This window comes from Dreissena polymorpha, chromosome 10 (assembly GCF_020536995.1).
Source record: "Dreissena polymorpha isolate Duluth1 chromosome 10, UMN_Dpol_1.0, whole genome shotgun sequence".
NCBI lineage: Eukaryota > Metazoa > Mollusca > Bivalvia > Myida > Dreissenidae > Dreissena > Dreissena polymorpha.
In genome coordinates this window covers 5,816,563-5,833,796 of record NC_068364.1, presented here as the reverse complement: position 1 = coordinate 5,833,796, position 17,234 = coordinate 5,816,563, and the positions used below count along the sequence as shown (strand labels likewise).

At 37.7% G+C, this 17,234-nt stretch overlaps 1 protein-coding gene across 1 annotated transcript; it reads right to left on the bottom strand.

Annotated features, from left to right (window-relative positions):
• Positions 1 to 1,738: 1,738 nt before the first annotated feature.
• On the bottom strand, positions 1,739 to 15,637 carry LOC127848326 (hemicentin-2-like). Its single transcript, XM_052380713.1, has 16 exons — positions 15,252 to 15,637; positions 14,588 to 14,701; positions 14,075 to 14,108; positions 13,587 to 13,637; positions 12,211 to 12,409; positions 11,429 to 11,499; positions 10,609 to 10,749; positions 10,171 to 10,311; positions 9,592 to 9,710; positions 8,882 to 9,032; positions 6,271 to 6,408; positions 5,638 to 5,766; positions 4,567 to 4,648; positions 3,760 to 3,826; positions 3,230 to 3,366; positions 1,739 to 1,885 (listed from the first exon to the last, which is right to left on the bottom strand). The coding sequence occupies exons 1-16, from the start codon at positions 15,522 to 15,524 to the stop codon at positions 1,801 to 1,803; spliced, it is 1,932 nt and encodes a 643-aa protein (XP_052236673.1). The 5' UTR covers positions 15,525 to 15,637; the 3' UTR covers positions 1,739 to 1,800.
• Between the last annotated feature and the right edge of the window lie 1,597 nt (positions 15,638 to 17,234).

Here is a 17,234-nt window from a genome sequence, read left to right as displayed (position 1 = left end):
GTGGGGTGGGGGGGGGTATAGTGTGAGGGTGTGGTGGTCATTTGTGAGATGATCTTAAATTTAAAAAAAAATTAGGGAGGGGGGTATTCGGGGGGGGGGGGGGGAAGGGGGGTGGGGGATTCTTGGGTGCGATGGTTGGACGGTATTTCAAACATAAAATAATAAAATAAATATTTGTGTTTTTTAACCGTTTCATAAAAAAAATTGGGGGGGGGGTGGGTGGGTGGGGGGGTATAGTGTGAGGGTGGGGTGGTCATTTTTGAGATGATCTTAAAAAAAAATAGGGGGGGGGGGATTCGGGGGAGGGAGAGCACGGGGGATGGTTTGGGTGGAGTCTAGGAGTCTATTGTGGTATGTCAGGTAAGAGTTGTTTTGTCAAAGTATCAATCAAATCTAATCATAAATAAAGAAGTTATGGCAATTTTAGCAAAATTTAATAATTTGACCTTGAGAGTCAAGGTCATTCAAAGGTCAAGGTAAAATTCAACTTGCCAGGTACAGTAACCTCATGATAGCATGAAAGTATTTGAAGTTTGAAAGCAATAGCCTTGATACTTTAGAAGTAAAGTGGATCGAAACACAAAATTTAACCACATATTCAAAGTAAAAAAAGGGCCATAATTCCGTAAAAATGACAACCAGAGTTATGCAACTTGTCCTTTTACTGTACCCTTATGATAGTTTGCGAGTGTTCCAAGTATGAAAGCAATATCTATGATACTTTAGGGGTAAAGTGGACCAAAACACAAAACTTAACCAAATTTACAATTTTCTAAGTATAAAGGGCCCATAATTCCGTCCAAATGCCAGTCAGAGTTACATAACTTTGCCTGCACAGTCCCCTTATGATATTTAATAAGTGTTGCAATGATGAAAGCAATAGCTTTGATACTGTAGGAATAAAGTGGACCTAAACACAAAACTTAACCAAATTTTCAATTTTCTAAGTATAAAAAGGGCACATAATTCTGTCAAAATGCCAGTCAGAGTTACATTACTTTGCCTGCACATTCCCATTATGATAGTTAGTAAGTGTTGCAAGTATGAAAGCAATAGCTTTGATACTTAAGGAATAAAATGGACCTAAACACAAAACTTAACCAAAATTTTCAATTTTCTAAGTATAAAAGGGCACATAATTCTGTCAAAATGCACGCCAGAGTTATATAACTTTGCCTGCCCAGTCCCCTCATGATAGTTAGTAAGTGTACCAAGTTTGAATGCAATAGCATTGATACTCTCTGAGAAATGTGGACCTAAACGCAAAACTTAACCGGACGCCAACGCCAACGCCGACGCCAAGATGATGACAATAGCTCATAATTTTTTTTCAAAAAATAGATGAGCTCAAAACACATATCCATATACAAATATAGAACAATTATAAGAACAAACTTCGAAAGATGTATTTCAATTAACAAGGATTCACGAATTGAAGTGTATTTTTGAGCAAAACGTATTTAGTTTAGCAATCGAATGTCACCAACAGGATGTCCTTTGAAACCAAATATCGGTGCAAAAGATTTCAGAATTGCACTTTTAAAAATAATTTATTTCACACAAAAAATAAATCAATTTAACAGCTCTTTTTCGATTGCAACCATTCATTTACCAAAAATGTTGCGGAATATTCACGACCTTTTTTAATACTTGATTGTTCAATCAATTTCATCAGTTGAATAGTTTGGTTATCGTAAAAACCACTTATCAACCACATATCAATACAGAAGATTTGAGCTAATTTCTTTAGATAATTTATTCACATTAATTAATTCGTTACGTATCCATAACAACCAAGTATCAACCAAATAATGGTGCAGAGGAACCTTGGTTTGCAGTCGAATAGCCAGAGGGCAGAACAGCGACCACAGCGGTTCCGTTAGAACTGAAACGTAAGTGACGTAATATTAGCATGAATTCGGATTAACATTATTTTGACACATAATTGTTTTATGTCTCTATTGGTCTTGAAGAAACATAATATTCAAATATAATCGTATACATAATGGTGTCCACATTAGAATCTCCGGCGTGCAGTAAATGTTTACGTAATCAGAAACTAATGCACGGCTGTTCATCACTGCCGCCATATCAATTGGATTATTCTTTAAAAACGAGTCAATAATAATTTGGAGGTGGCGCTCAGGAACGAAAGATTTTGAAATTGTTGAAATATATATACGGTGAGTAGGTGTCATATGTTTTATTCAACAAATTTTCCATTTAAAAAAGAGGGCAATAAAGTGCGATTCGGCAAAGATAAATTGTGTATTGTTCTGTGAAAGCTTGTCATAATGCATGTGCGTAAAGTGTCTTCCCAGATAATCCTGTGCAGTCCGCACAGGCTAATCAGGGACGACACTTTCCGCCTAAACTTGATTTTCGGTAAGGAAGGACTTCCTTGAAACTAAAAATACCATAAAAGCGGAAAGTGTCGTCCCTGATTAGCCTGTGCGGACTGCACATGCTAATCTGGGACGACACTTTACGCACATGCATTAAGCCCAGTTTTGTCAGAACATGACTCAATTACAATCACATCTCATTTGGAAATGTTTGGACCTTTACAAGTTGTACCATAGCAGAATTTCAAACAGTAACTCGATAATGTGTATATGGGGAGGACCAATTTCCACCCTTTTATCACTTATGACCTCAAACAGTTCTTTCAAGTATACAAGTTGCAGCATTAGCAACAGCAGTAGCGATCTACTACACAGGTGGTTAGCGTGTGGCTATGATATTAATCAGTGAAAACATCATTTTGAATGATAAATAATCATATTATAACGAAAAATTAACTTTTCTGAAGAAAAAACAAATCACTATCAAATATATATATAATAAGGTATGCAACTCAAAATCACCCGAAAACGGGATGCATCGCTTTAAACAGCCATTACTTCATCAATTTTGCAGCGATTTTCATGACCACGGTCTTATTCAACGCAGAAATGAATTTCCTTTCTGGAAATGTATATATCTTGTTATATCACGATACACAATTCGCAATTCACAATTTGATCTACTACATATTTTTGCTTGTCCGATGTCAAGGAAATAATGCTTAAAACAGGATGTGCGAAATACTACTACCACTTCTTCTTCTACTACTTCTACTACTACTACTACTACTACTACTACTACTACTACTACTACTTATTGTAACGTTTTCTTTGTTATTCAGTGACGTAAATAAAGAGTGTACTTCAAACATTTTATGACATACAGCCTATCTTGACTGGTTATTCCATTTGCAGTAGACCCGTACAGGGAGCCGACAATTCCTCTTGGGCGCCAAATCACCAGACCGGAACTGTTCGGGAGAGATCCCTTGTGCGTGCCCGACATGCAGATCGGCGAGTCCTGCGGAACAGCAACAACAGCATTCGGAACAGCAACAAGAACAACAATAACACGTACAATTACGAAAACAATATCCATGTGAATGCGAATAATTAATACACATACTTGCGAAACATGATAATTATATAACCTACATTTGATGAAAATTAATGCAAAACAACATAAAACTTAATTCTTTTTCCAGCAATTTCGGTCAGTTTCGTTATTTATTTATAACATTTTTATTGATATTTGGGTAACAAATCAAAATCTATTTATAGTAGTTTTCAAATTCTATTAAACTTATTTTTTTAACAGTTAAAATGATAAACACAAATTGCTTATGTGATCAATATATAATGCAATACAGGGCGAAATTTACTTTTTGATGTAATTAACACCTTATCTACTTACTTCACTGTATGTTCGATTTCCAAAGATTGTCTGCGCACTGAAGTCACAGTTTGTTGGACACGTCCCACTACAAATATCCGGTAGGATCATGTCTTAGGTAAGACTAATTTAAAGATACAGACGAGCTCACAAAAATGTGTTTTCAGATATCTTCATATTTTACTGTTTGAATTGATTAAAAAATCAACAAAGACAAAATCGGGCTGCATCAGAAGGAGGCAAAACTAGATCCTAAATTTACATAGCACACAAACCCTACAAACAAATACATGCCATTTGAAACAAACATATACGATTCAGGTTAAGTTACTGAAGGGGTTTTATGTTAACTGGGTTACGCTGTTCAGACAGTAACATGGTACCTTTTTACTAATGAGCAGTGTATTGGCCTCTTCAATAGGCAACCTTGTATGAAACATTTGGATACAGCACACATAAACTAGACACAATGCACGCAAACAAAATGAATAAACCATTTGAACGGTTATTATTGTCATAATCATCATTATAATCATGGACCATCGTACTGATCATCACCATGTTCATAGTCTACATAATCAAAAGAAACCCCTAACAACGATGAGTACTCCTCGAAACATCCAAAGCGTCTGTCAAACACATCCTCTTATCCAATCATCAATCAAAACTGTGCTCAATATTTCGGAAATGCATGCGTTTTTCTTGTGCATATTGTGTACCTCTTGTCAAATATTGCGTCTGAGAACAAACGTTTATCGGTTATTGTAGTTTTTATCAATTTTGTCTGACAAATCTCCGAAAGTTTCAACATATTCGTGATTTTCTTACCCGCAAAACTGTCCCACGGCACACATTGCGGACATGTCGGAGAAAACCGTCAAGCAGGTCAGAGGGCCAAGATCTTTGTATGCTGAAAACAGATATCGTAATATAGAATATATCTCATGCTGTTAACAGATGTCATAATTCAGAATATATCTTATGCTGAAAACGGATGTCTTAAAATAGAATATATCTTATGCTGAAAACAGATGTCGTAATTCAGAATATATCTTATGCTGGAAACAGATGTCGTAATTCAGAATATATCTTATGCTAAAAACAGATGTCGTAATTCAGAATATATCCTATGCTCATAATAATTGTCATAATTCTGAGCAGATCTTATTTCGGTAACAGATGTTATTAATCAGAATACATGAAGATCTTTTGCGGTTGTCATAATTCAGAGAAGATCTTATGATGAAAACAGTTGTGACAAGACGTGTCTTCAAAAAAAGATATACGGTGTATATCCTGACTTTGAAATAAAGGTAGAAAATTTACGTTTCTCAGTTATAAAATTTAAAAAAAGGTTTAAGTATTATGTCTTCTTTATTCACTTAAAAGTCGCATGAAATGGTGGTTATGCAGTGTGCGTTTATTAAACCACACAATAGAGTTCGTAGAAACATACATGTATTTTACTACGTGAGATCAAATCATATGTTTCCACGCATGGCTTATTATGAATTTATTTCTTCGTCATCAAAACATATGATTGATATTTGATTAAGACACAGTTTTCTTTCCACGAATTCAAATAACACTGTAAAATCCGCGTCATGCGAAAATTGGTCTTATGGCATATTCGGCCAGCGTAGCTCAAGCCCAGTCTGTGCACTTGCGCAGTGTGGTCAGGGCTAGGCTTTCTGATATGAAAAGCACGCAAGGTTTCGAGATATCTCTTGAGTAACCACATCATCATTCATATCCGTAAAAGACCGCGCTGTCAGCATATTGCATAATACCCATTTTCTCATGAAGATTGTCTTTAAAAAACGCAATGATAATGTAGATTCAATAATAAAAGCGGAAAGTGAATCGAATCATGATTTCATGATATTGAAAGAAACTTACCAATCACCTTGTCGGAACTATTCCCGTTATTGTTTTCACCGTAACAGATATAAATTCCTGTGTCTGTATTTAGACTTGCACCCGTCACGATCAAATTACCTCCCGGCAAAACAATGTACTTTCCGTTCCCTGGTAAATATAGAAATAATTGATGTTTCCTAGTTACTGGTGTCTTGTATCTAGACTGTTACCAGTCACGGTCAATATACCACCAGGTTTGAAAATGTATATGGCGTTCGTTGGAATATAGAGAGCAACTTAAATAGACTCATCAAATATTTTTTAAACAAACAAATCGAGTTTTTATTTAGAAAGGTAGGTGTAAGTGAAGAGAGATTAAGCCATTTAATGGTAGGTTTTAAACACAGTCATGTGCAATTTTTGATTTCGCATATTGAAATATTTTTAGGCTCTCATAAAATATTGTTTGAAAACACAGAATAATGCTTTGCTCAAGCTCCAAAGTTTGACCACAAAACAACTTCATATGAAAAACACGAAGACCATCTGGGTCTTTATACCACGCACAATTATACGTCGAATTTGCGTAAATTTATGTAATCCAACTATTTAAAGATATTATTTAATACATATTTATCTCACTTTGAACATCTATCGTTTTTATCTGCTCACCTGTAATGGTCCCATGCTCACTTCTAGACCACGTGACCGTAGGTTTTGGCGTGCCGGAAGAGGAGCATTGGAGATTAAGGAAGGTTTCATTGCCGTACATCGGGATGAGGTGCGGGCTTGCAGTGACCATTAACCGTTCTGGAAAGCAAAAAGATGATATCGTGGGACGTGCATAATGGCAGTGTGATACGCGCAATGCAAACAGCTGCAGTTGATACAACAAGAAATGTAATGATCGCTTTGAAAAAATAATTATATCACAAGCCTTTAAGGCCCCATCACACTAGGCCACGTTCATGAAGACCGCGCTGCGTCCTGAATATGTCGTAGGACGTAGCGAGGACGGGGTAAAATTGTAAAAATACATTTCTCAAGTTATTTCCACGGTCATACCACGTTTGCGCTAATTTCCTACTGCGTCCAACACGTTCCCACTATGTTATTACTGCGCGTGTATTTAAGCGGGTACCACGTCCAACACGTTCTTGCTATTCTGTAACTTCGCTCGTACTAAGTTGCTACTACGACCGCCAAGATAGCACTGCGTTCTTACCACGCGCCATCACGTTCTCACCGCGTCTGCATATAAACACTGCGATTCGGCTCGATCTTATCATTCAATCTGCGACTTTCTTCTGAGTAAAAGTAAAGTATTTTACATCAGAAAATATTCCGAGATGCAAAGCAGCTACAAAAGCAAAACCGAGAACTCAACGAAAATTCAATGAAAGAGGAAAGTGGTGTTCCGGATTAGCCCATGCGAATTTCACAGGCTGATCCGAGGCGGCATTTTACGTAGGTATCACTATATCAGCTTTTCTCATAAAACGACCCAGTTTTATTATACATTAACTGCAGTATGACCTATGAATAAACAGAGTTAGGATTTTATAAATTAAGTCGTACGTATTAATGCAAATTATATTACATAACCAATTGAACAAACCATAATTGAATTACCAATACAAATTAAATTATACACATCACATAATGTCAAATGCAATTTGTGCCAGTATACCAAAAGTTATCTCTACGACACGTCTCCCTCTTGAAATTCTGGTTATCAACTCCTGCTTCGAAAGTCCTCGGTGGGAATATGGTTTCATCAGGTGGGTTCGTAGTCAAAAAGCGTCATCACCCAAGATAAAATATGGCATGTCCTGATCATCTTTGGTATTGGGTCTGGATCTGGGAATCCGATTGTTCCATTTTTCAAACACTCCTTCAATTCGAACTCGTTGTATATCTGAACGTCAGACATGTTCCCGTATCCATCAATATCTGTCCACACAATCTTACAATCGGCGTCCACCAAAGCCAGAAGAACCACCGACAAGAAACCTTTGTAATTGTAAAACAATGATCCAGTGTTATGTGGGCATCTGATAGTCACATGTTTGCCATCAATTACTCCACAGGCAAGTGGCACATTCAACACTGTCTGAAACTCTTCCGCAATAGTGCGCCATTCGACTTGTGATGTTGGGCATGATATTACTTCGTCCTTATATTCGTCAACAATTTCCCGGCACACTTCAAGAATAAACAAAGATATTGTGTTCCTAGCAACTCTTAAGGCGTACTGTAAAGACGGGTACTTGTCGCCAGATGCCAAGTGTCGTAACGTAATCGCAAGTTTCAGACCTTGATCCAGCGCTTTCCTGCAGTGGGTGTCTGTCTTCTGACATCTCGGACCAACTCGGTTGAGAAGCTCTTCATTTCAGGAGGCATTCTAAGAAAATTAAAGAATGAATGCTGATCTTCCATTCTAAATTCTGCCATGAGTCGGTCATAATGGCCGAATTGCAGCATTCTTTCTGCTGAGAGCCAAGGCCGCATCCAGCAAGACCTGGGCTGTTTCCTATTCTATTTCCTCTCTACTTCTCCTTCTCACAAGCAATAGTGCGACCTGTCCATCAAGAAAAGCCTGTTGTCCAGCCAATACAGCAACATGCTGGAGACGTTCTTGGTTTTCCATTCCATATTGAAATAGAGGTGAAAGGGAAATGAATCCAGTTTTTATACTCGACCAACAGAACGTGGCATGGTCGTGGCTAGAGCCTGCTGCAAACGTACCTTAGACGTTATAAGCACAGGTAGAACGTACTAAGAACCTAATGCGGTCTTTTGAAACGTAGTAGGGACGTATATTTTTCGCAGCACTAGCGTGGAAGAGTCGTTGTGAGAACCCGATGGACGTAGCAAGAACGTAGTGACATTCTAGAGACAACGTGATGCGAACGTCGCACACTCGTCCACGTCTGCACTACGCGTGTGTTGCGTCAATGAGGTTCTTACTAGGTTTAAGCTACGTCATTGCTACGACCTTACCAAGTTCTTACCACGTCCTTATTTGACCACGTCCTCGCCACGTAAGTTTTGAACATGTTCAAAGTTCACCCACGTCCTTCACGTCCTTGAAGACCGTACCACGCGCAAAGTCGTGTCTACTGCGTCGTGGCTACGTTTACACGTTCGCACTGCGTCCTCTCATATTTTTAGGACGTACTGGGAACGTGGCCTAGTGTGACGGGGGCATAATATACTACATTTCGTCTCATTGCCATTACTTAACGTATACCTTCAACGAATTAATACTTATGAATGTTACCAATGACGTTGAGCGAAGACTGTGCCGTAACTGTACCATCAACGTTAGTCGCGGTGCACGTGTAGCTTCCCGCGTTCGACCTGTCGACGATAGCGAGGGTAATGGAGTTATCCGGGTTCTGGCGAGCATTCAATGGTGGTCGACTACCAGTCTAAATAAATCAGATTGCTATTTACTCTATAAAAATGGATGTATTCGGGTTTCTGGCGATAATTGAAGGCTTTTAGCGGTTAATTAAAATTATACCAATTCATATTATTATTTTACACGAGTGTCTGTCTAAAACGAACATAAAATCATACAACATTATAAACTGTAATCTAAATCTATTTTGTTATATTTGTACATGTTTGTTATATAAGCAGTTTTTGTAATGGCATGAAATGCATATTGTATTTAAATAATCGACAAAGAGCGACAAAACAAGTCAAGATGAAAAACAACAATATACTTATACGTTAAACCGTTCAATTCATTTGACAGTTTCTTATGTTTCGCCTCTTAAAGTCATCCTTAATAATTAATATAATTTTTAAAACATATTTTTTAGAAATAAATTTAGTACAGACACAGTGTTCATTTGCGAAAAAACTTAGTATATATTGTGAATAAAAATCAACATCATTTGAACGGATTTCTGCGAAAGACGTCGTATAATATTATTATATTTCCCTTTTCTTTACATTAAATATTGTGCCGTATCATCCTACCAGAGGGTAGGTCCACGTCACCATTGAAGGCGGATTTGAGATGACGTCACATCGCAACGTCACTGTTTCACCTTCAAAAACAGTTTGTGAGAGGGGAGGATTGACAATTTCCGGAGATCCTGGAAAGTTAAAACAAAATTGTAGCTAGTTTGCACAAAAAAGTCTCCTATGTAAACCGGATAATGTAAATGTAAGTGTAAATGTTAGTTATATCCGACTCAAATCTGTTATATAATGTCAACCCATACGTTCAAGCTGATGTCCAAAATTGCAATTTAGACTATTTAATCGCGTAAGTAATAAAACGGCACCGTTCCCTGCTAATATTTATTCCAGGCTTAATTGGTTTCCGAACTTTTATCTTTCACAAATATTGAGTTTGTTTCCCCGTGAGTTTTGTTACACGTGATTTGGTTTCCAATAAGTTGAGACGGGTAACACAAAACTAAATTATGATTGGTTTACAACCTGGAAGTGATAACTTAAACATGCAATTGTGTCCGAACCACGAACGTTCACAACAATATGACTGGTTTTAAACCCCTTTTAATAATAAACAATTTAACAATGGTTCCCGACCTCTAATAGTCACCGTGGTTTGGGCTTGGTCCGTTTCATACTGGTTCTGCGCAGTACAGATATAAGTCCCGGCATCGGACGGTTTGGCAGCAGAAAAGGTCAACGTATTGCGACCGATTGAAAGCTGCATGCCGTTGTTAACTGGATGATAAACAATGACGGTTTTGTGTTATTCCTTTAACTTATGACTACGAAATAAAAACACAAACGCATTTACACCACTACCAAACGTCCTTACAGAAAAAAAACAATTTTTTTCCGTCATCATTATCACCACCATCATCATCATCATCATCATGACCGTTATCATCACATCTATCATCATTATAACCCTCTTCTCAAACATCTGCAGCCTATAAGCAAATTCTATGAACAGCCTTGATACGGGGTTATCACCACGGTGAATTGATTTATCACAAATTCAGGAAAACCGAATACCTGGAAATCGTGTCCCATCCGCCCGGATTTGTTCCCATGTGACTATGGGAGGGGGTTTCCCGCTGACGTCACAGACTATTTGGAATGCCTCTCCCACTTTCGCGTCGACGTTGATGGGAGTTGTTGTCGCAACTACGGGATCTGATGTGCAATTATAGTGTGGATGTTAACAAAATATCCGAAATAAAGAATACTATGTTAGTACATGTATAATCTGTTGCTTATCATTTCGATGATATCCGATTGCCATCGATGAAGGCCGTAGTCTTCGGAGCTTTCCTGTGTCTGAACATCTACGTTTACGGTAATATTCCTAGAGATTATCGTCAGGTGAGCGATTAAAATTTTAAATACAGAATGTCATAAAGGATTGCAGCGTTTTTCCTTTTAAAGTATGTTTTCGATGTTTCCTTATCTTTGTGGAATGTGAAACAGTTCCAACATTATATTTGAAACAAGATATCTAAACACGTTTTTAAAATACAGAATTACTATCTTTTATTGACACGTGTTTGCTACCTCATACCTGTTACAAGGAGGTCAATGACACGTGTTTGCTACCTCATACCTGTTACAAGGAGGTCAATGACATGTGTTCGCTACCTCATACCTGTTACAAGGAGGTCAATGACACGTGTTTGCTACCCTATACCTGTTACAAGGAGGTCAATGACACGTGTTTGCTACCTCATACCTGTTACAAGGAGGTCAATGACACGTGTTTGCTACCTCATACCTGTTACAAGGAGGTCAATGACACGTGTTTGCTACCTCATACCTGTTACAAGGAGGTAAATGACACGTGCTTGCTACCTCATACCTGTTACAAGGAGGTCAATGTGCTTCTCGTATTTCCCGAGAACATTTTCCATGATGCACGTGAATCGGCCACTGAAAAGGAACGATTAACCCATTTATGCCTAGCATCTTGAAAAAGACATTGGCAAACAGCGTAGACCCAGATGAAACGGCGCATGATGCGGCGTTTCATCAGGGTCTGCGCTGTTTGCTTAAAGGAATTTCTGTAAGAAATATTCTAAATATAGAAATAAATATACTAGACATCCCTAATTTTGGTAATAAATTTATCAAATGTAGAAGGATGAGAGAGTCCACTAGGCATAACTGGTTTAATGCTTTGTATAACGTAACTAAACGTTGTAGTATGATAAGAAAATAAAAACATCACGTTACTAAATGTGGAATTGTGATTTCTCAATGTTATCAGCATGTTACTGAACGTGGATTTTTTATTGGTAAATGTGCAATTGTTATTGGTCAATGTCAGAATCATTGACTTAATGGTTCAGTGCGTGTAAAATTGCTAATTAAAGAAACAATTGTAACTGGTCTACTAATTATTGATAGGCACTATGTAAAACATCAAGATGCTGCTGCTACTGCTGCTGGTGCTGGTGCTGCTGATGATGATGGTGATGACGACGACGACGACGACGATGATGACGACGACGACGACGACGACGATGATGATGATGATGATGATGATGATGATGATGATGATGATGATGATGATGATGATGATGATGATGATGATGAAAATGATGATGATGATGGTGATGATGATGATTGATTTTCCTTCACCTGTCAACCTGCTGCACATTGAGTATCTGCAGGCCATCGGAAGTAGGCACATATCTGGCACTCTGGTTAGGCGAGTGGAACACCCATTGAATTGTAGGGGGCGGATAACCACTTCCGTTGCAGGGCAGTGTTATGGTCTGTCCGAAATAGGCGCCTATTGCTTCCACGCTTGAGTTCCTACCGTATATACCCGGCTTGGCTGACAAAACAACAACACAAATAACGCCATTTGAATGCAAGAATGGTGTATCGCGTTTTGTCTCTCTTTACTGTTTTGATTGATATTCAGTGTTTCCACACCGAAAACATATATCTGGTCTTGTAAGTTTACGATTTACTTTTTATTTTAATGCCGCGGGCCTGCTACCGCTATGAAGTCGAAGTTCAATATGGACGCCATTTCACAGTTTTGACCCCGGCTTCGCATATTACCGTTTAATAAAGTGAATGAAACTAGAAAAAAGCACACGTCAAAATACAAATTTCATCACACCTCACACCAAACCTATTACCGGTAATATTTCACAGCGACTGTTTCCACACCGAAAACATATATCTGGTCTTGTAAGTTTACGTTTTACTTTTTATTTTAATGCCGCGGGCCTGCTACCGCTATGAAGTCGAAGTTCAATATGGACGCCATTTCACAGTTTTGACCCCGGCTTCGTATATTACCGTTTAATAAAGTGAATGAAACTAGAAAAAAAGCACACGTCAAAATACAAATTTCATCACACCTCACACCAAACCTATTGCCGGTAATATTTCACAGCGACTGCAATAACTCTGACTTAAATATGAAGCATTCTAAATAAACTTCAGGGCTCTCCTTAGAACTCGAAAGGTCAAAATTTAACATTTTTCCAATAGGGCCACTTCAATAAGTGTTCGTCCGATTAAGTCATTTTGTTTTCCTCTTTTTTTAATCGTTGTGACTTATATTTTAGCAAACAGAAATCACATTTATAAAAGAAATATGAAACGACGCAGTGCCAAAACTGTAAAGGAAACTGTTTAACGATACACACAGTATCCGTAACACTGTAAAATGAAATTGTTAGTCAATTAAGTTTAAACCTATTTATTTTAGCTCGATTGCTTATATAAACGCTTTCGTGTCCGTTTCCTGGGCCTAGAACCAGTACATGGTGTCTTTTGGAGAGATCTAAAGAACGCTCCCACGGTGACCTCCCGGTCGCTAGGCGGACATCATATCCATTACACCACGGCGACCTGATCGGATAGTCAATTCGAATGTAGAAAAACAAATTTATTAACTCAACCAGAATTTCAAATGAATAGTTTATGGTCGGGAAAATCAGGTGAGTCTAGTAATTGGAAACAAACTATGTTCAGGCCTATGGAAGGGAACTTACATAGAGCAGAGCAGCATTGTTGGTCAAACGGAACGGCCCGGATTCTGGAGACTAAAATGAAAAGGGTTTTTCGGATGCGACAACTTTTCGGACAAGTAACGTGTACATGAGCCCCTTAATTCTTAAGTTTTAAGAAAATGAATAAATTACACAGTTGAAAGGAAATAATGATGCAAACGCAAAAATCCTCAATTTTCGCATCTCTTTAATTTGTACGGTTTTTGATGAGCGTAAATTATATTTAACAGCAATAAAAACAAAATGTTTATATGTTTTATCAGAATACATATTCTTATGGTGAAATAATAGCCTGGTTTTGCTACGTAAGTTGTTTAAAGATTTTTAATGCAAATATACAAATTCTGAAACGTTTGAAGATGCTATTAAAATGCGTGAACGAGAATAACATGTTCAACACGAATAATCCATTATATGATTTCCCATTGAACTGATTCATGTCAAATACGATTTATCCTGAAAATGCTTACCTGTTTGGCAATGTTCGCAGTTGGAATTCAACACCTGAAGTCATCGAAAATATGTTAGGATTAACACACATCAAACGGTGATCGCGATTGAAGATAAAATAATCCAGAAGCAAGGGCATTGTATGTTAATATCCCCTTTTTTAAACGATTCAAATCTTCAGTTAAATTGTATCATGTAATTACAAAATCATTTCCGTGTTGGAAGACGCTTTAAAATGGCGCTGACACAAAGTGCCCGCGCTGACTCTTGAAGTCAATTGTCGATCGCGTGCATTCTGATAATGGATTTTAGGTCCTGGATATAAACTTTAGTAAGCAACAGACGTGAGTGTGTATAATGACGTATATGACGTCCTTCCGTGCCTGAAGCTACATAACGTGACGACCAGGAGTGTGGCCCAGCACTCCTACCTAATAAACTATGAGGTAAGAAACTCCGCCTGGTCGACCACCAACCAAACTCACAAGCTTACGGGAACGGGGATTAAACCCGGGTCGCCTAAGGAGATGTACCTCGTGCTCCACGGTGTCTCTTATGAACTGCTGCAGAGTTATGTCCCCTATCATAACAGGTCCACCCCTCGCTTGTCGTTCTTGGATAATGTTTGGTTGCGGTTCAAATATTACCTAAAATTCCAAGAATTATCGCATTCAACTAAAATGCATTTTTGTTAAAAGAAATTCAAATCTGATGTACACGTGACGTCTAAGGAATCGACCATTAATCAGAATACGTGTTAGTGTCCTCACGTGAAGAAATATCAGGCATTGAGACTGCTAAATAAGTAATTTGTAAAAAAACATATCGTGGAGTAGGATGTTCATTAAAACACAGAACAGGAAAACAACAACAACCCTTTGCTATTTAAAAAGAAACATTGCTTGTGAAACCAGGTTTGAGTTCGTAATGAATTGCTGGATCATTTCAAATTATTTGGATACTTGCGCCATAGGATTTTCAAACAAGTATTTATTTTTTTCAGTTGATCGTTAAAAAATATTGTGTTGACAATATTGATAATCCTAACGTGAATTATTAGTGTGTGTTTTTTTAATATTATAGTACATGTGTCTTTTTGACTGCTACTTTTGATAACCGCTTTCCCATGTATAAATAAGGTACACATTCCCATATAACCTAACTTGTTTTGCTAGATTTACAAATAAACAGTTTTACCTTCTCTATAATCTTGTAGTATCCGTTTTCCAGAAATTCAATTCTCTGACGCAGATTGGTAATTTCTCTAAACTGGAAATAATTTAGGGCTGCAAATGCCAGAACAGCCGCTAGCATTGACAAAAAACAAACGACTCCTTTCAAACAATTTTCACGAGAGGGGACTTTCGTCGTACCCCGTCTTTCGCCCGCAGTCATGTTTGTTCCAGGGTATTCGTCAACAGCCATTTCAACACTTTGCTTTTTTGCGATACTTCCGGTCGGAACATCCATTTTTTTCTATTTCTTGTTAAAAATCCATTTTTTTGGTTACAATATGTTTATGTCGAAAAGTTTACTTACTGGCACTCCTCTAATGGACTCAAGAAGCACCGGGCCAAATAAAAACAGTGTTCGGTTCCCGATCCCAGTAAGTAAAATCCGTCATGATTCGGCGTCTCATCTGGGTCTGCGCTGTTTGCTTAAAGGAATTTCTGTAAGGAATATTCCAAATATAGAAATAAATATACTAGACATCCCTAATTTTGGAAATAAATTGATCCAATTTATAAGGATGGGAGAGTCCAATAGGCATACATGGGTTAATGAAAATCAATGCAGTGGTTTAGACAGCACAGGGACATTTTGTGCATGAGTTGAAAATGAATTGATCGGGAATGAAAATGTGAATAAAAGCAAAAAATTCAAAACATAACATCATAACGAGAATATTTGATGATCATCAGGTGTTTGGTTATGATGTCATTGGGATGTTATAAGTGCTGTTTTCGTAAGCAGCCGTGGGATCAGAAGCGAGTAAGTTTGTTTCATTGACCGAATACGAAAGATATCATCCCGATAATAAATTAGGACAATTTTGCTACTATATGCAGGGATCGTCACGTGACTTACGGCATGTTCTTATCAGTGCAATCAGACAAACCGTCTGACCTAATATTGACTGCCTGATGGAACTTAATGTCCTTTGTCTTACTTAAAATGACAACTTTTTGTTTGAAAATATAACATCAAAACAAAAATAATGCTTTCAAACAAAAATATAAAAGGGACATTATAGATTCTCTAAATAACTTTTCCCGCTTTGTATTTATTACGAGAAATAAGTCTTGTGAAATTTTGACGCCTTTTAAGATAAATAAAATCACACAATAAAGAAAAAATCTTGATATGTTTAACATGTCCGACAGATAGCAAAACGTTCACGAATAATTAAATATATGTGTACCATTAAATTTCCGACGATTTGCAAAGTCTTTCAAATAAACAACACATGTCCATTAAAAGATTAACTTCAAGATCAATTTGAAACTGTCCCCGTACAATTCCACAACACAATTAACCTCAGCGAAAGCTATTGGGCCTACACTTGTCGATCCATCTTCGGTATATACTTGTGCTATCCGCGCTGGGTCCCGCAGACAGACGGTCCTTGACAGGTAGGAACGTTAAATTGCTCACGAGACTGCATAAGCAGGCCCGCAACATAACATATCCCCTTTAAGTGACAACCCTGACGTAACAAACACCTCACTTGGATATTTGTTAATTTTACAAAGTCAGTGCGTTATATTTAATAAAACAAGTGTCTTACAAAGTATTCCCTTACCATAACGAACGTAACGTCGAGGCCTGACGTTCGGATCTAAATATCACAGGGCGAGAAATGGTGTGCTGCCAGACCGGGACTCGAACCCGGAACAACTCGCTATCGGGATATATGTTCTCATGAATGACTTTGCCGGACTGACACACAACTTTTCCCCTTTACTTGAGTTCGTGCCGTGACATTAATGTCACTCATATTTTGTCTAGCCTTATACACTTCTCAGTGAGTTGTCATTGTGTGCATTGACCGTTCCAATCAGAGACCCCAACATTCATTTGTTTGCTTGTTTAGTCTTGTATTGAATGTAGTGTATGCATGTTTGCATGTATCATTATTTTACTCTCGCTTTTTCATTATAAATATACTTTAAGAAAATT

Coding starts and splice junctions, on each gene's coding strand:
- LOC127848326 (XM_052380713.1), bottom strand. CDS start 15,524: ATGGATGTTCCGACCGGAAGTATCGCAAAAAAGCAAAGTGTTGAAATG. Junction 6,409..8,881: donor GTCTTCGCTCAACGTCATTG/GTAACATTCATA, acceptor TTTGCTTTCCAG/AACGGTTAATGGTCACTGCA. Junction 1,886..3,229: donor ATAACCAGTCAAGATAGGCT/GTATGTCATAAA, acceptor CTTACGTTTCAG/TTCTAACGGAACCGCTGTGG.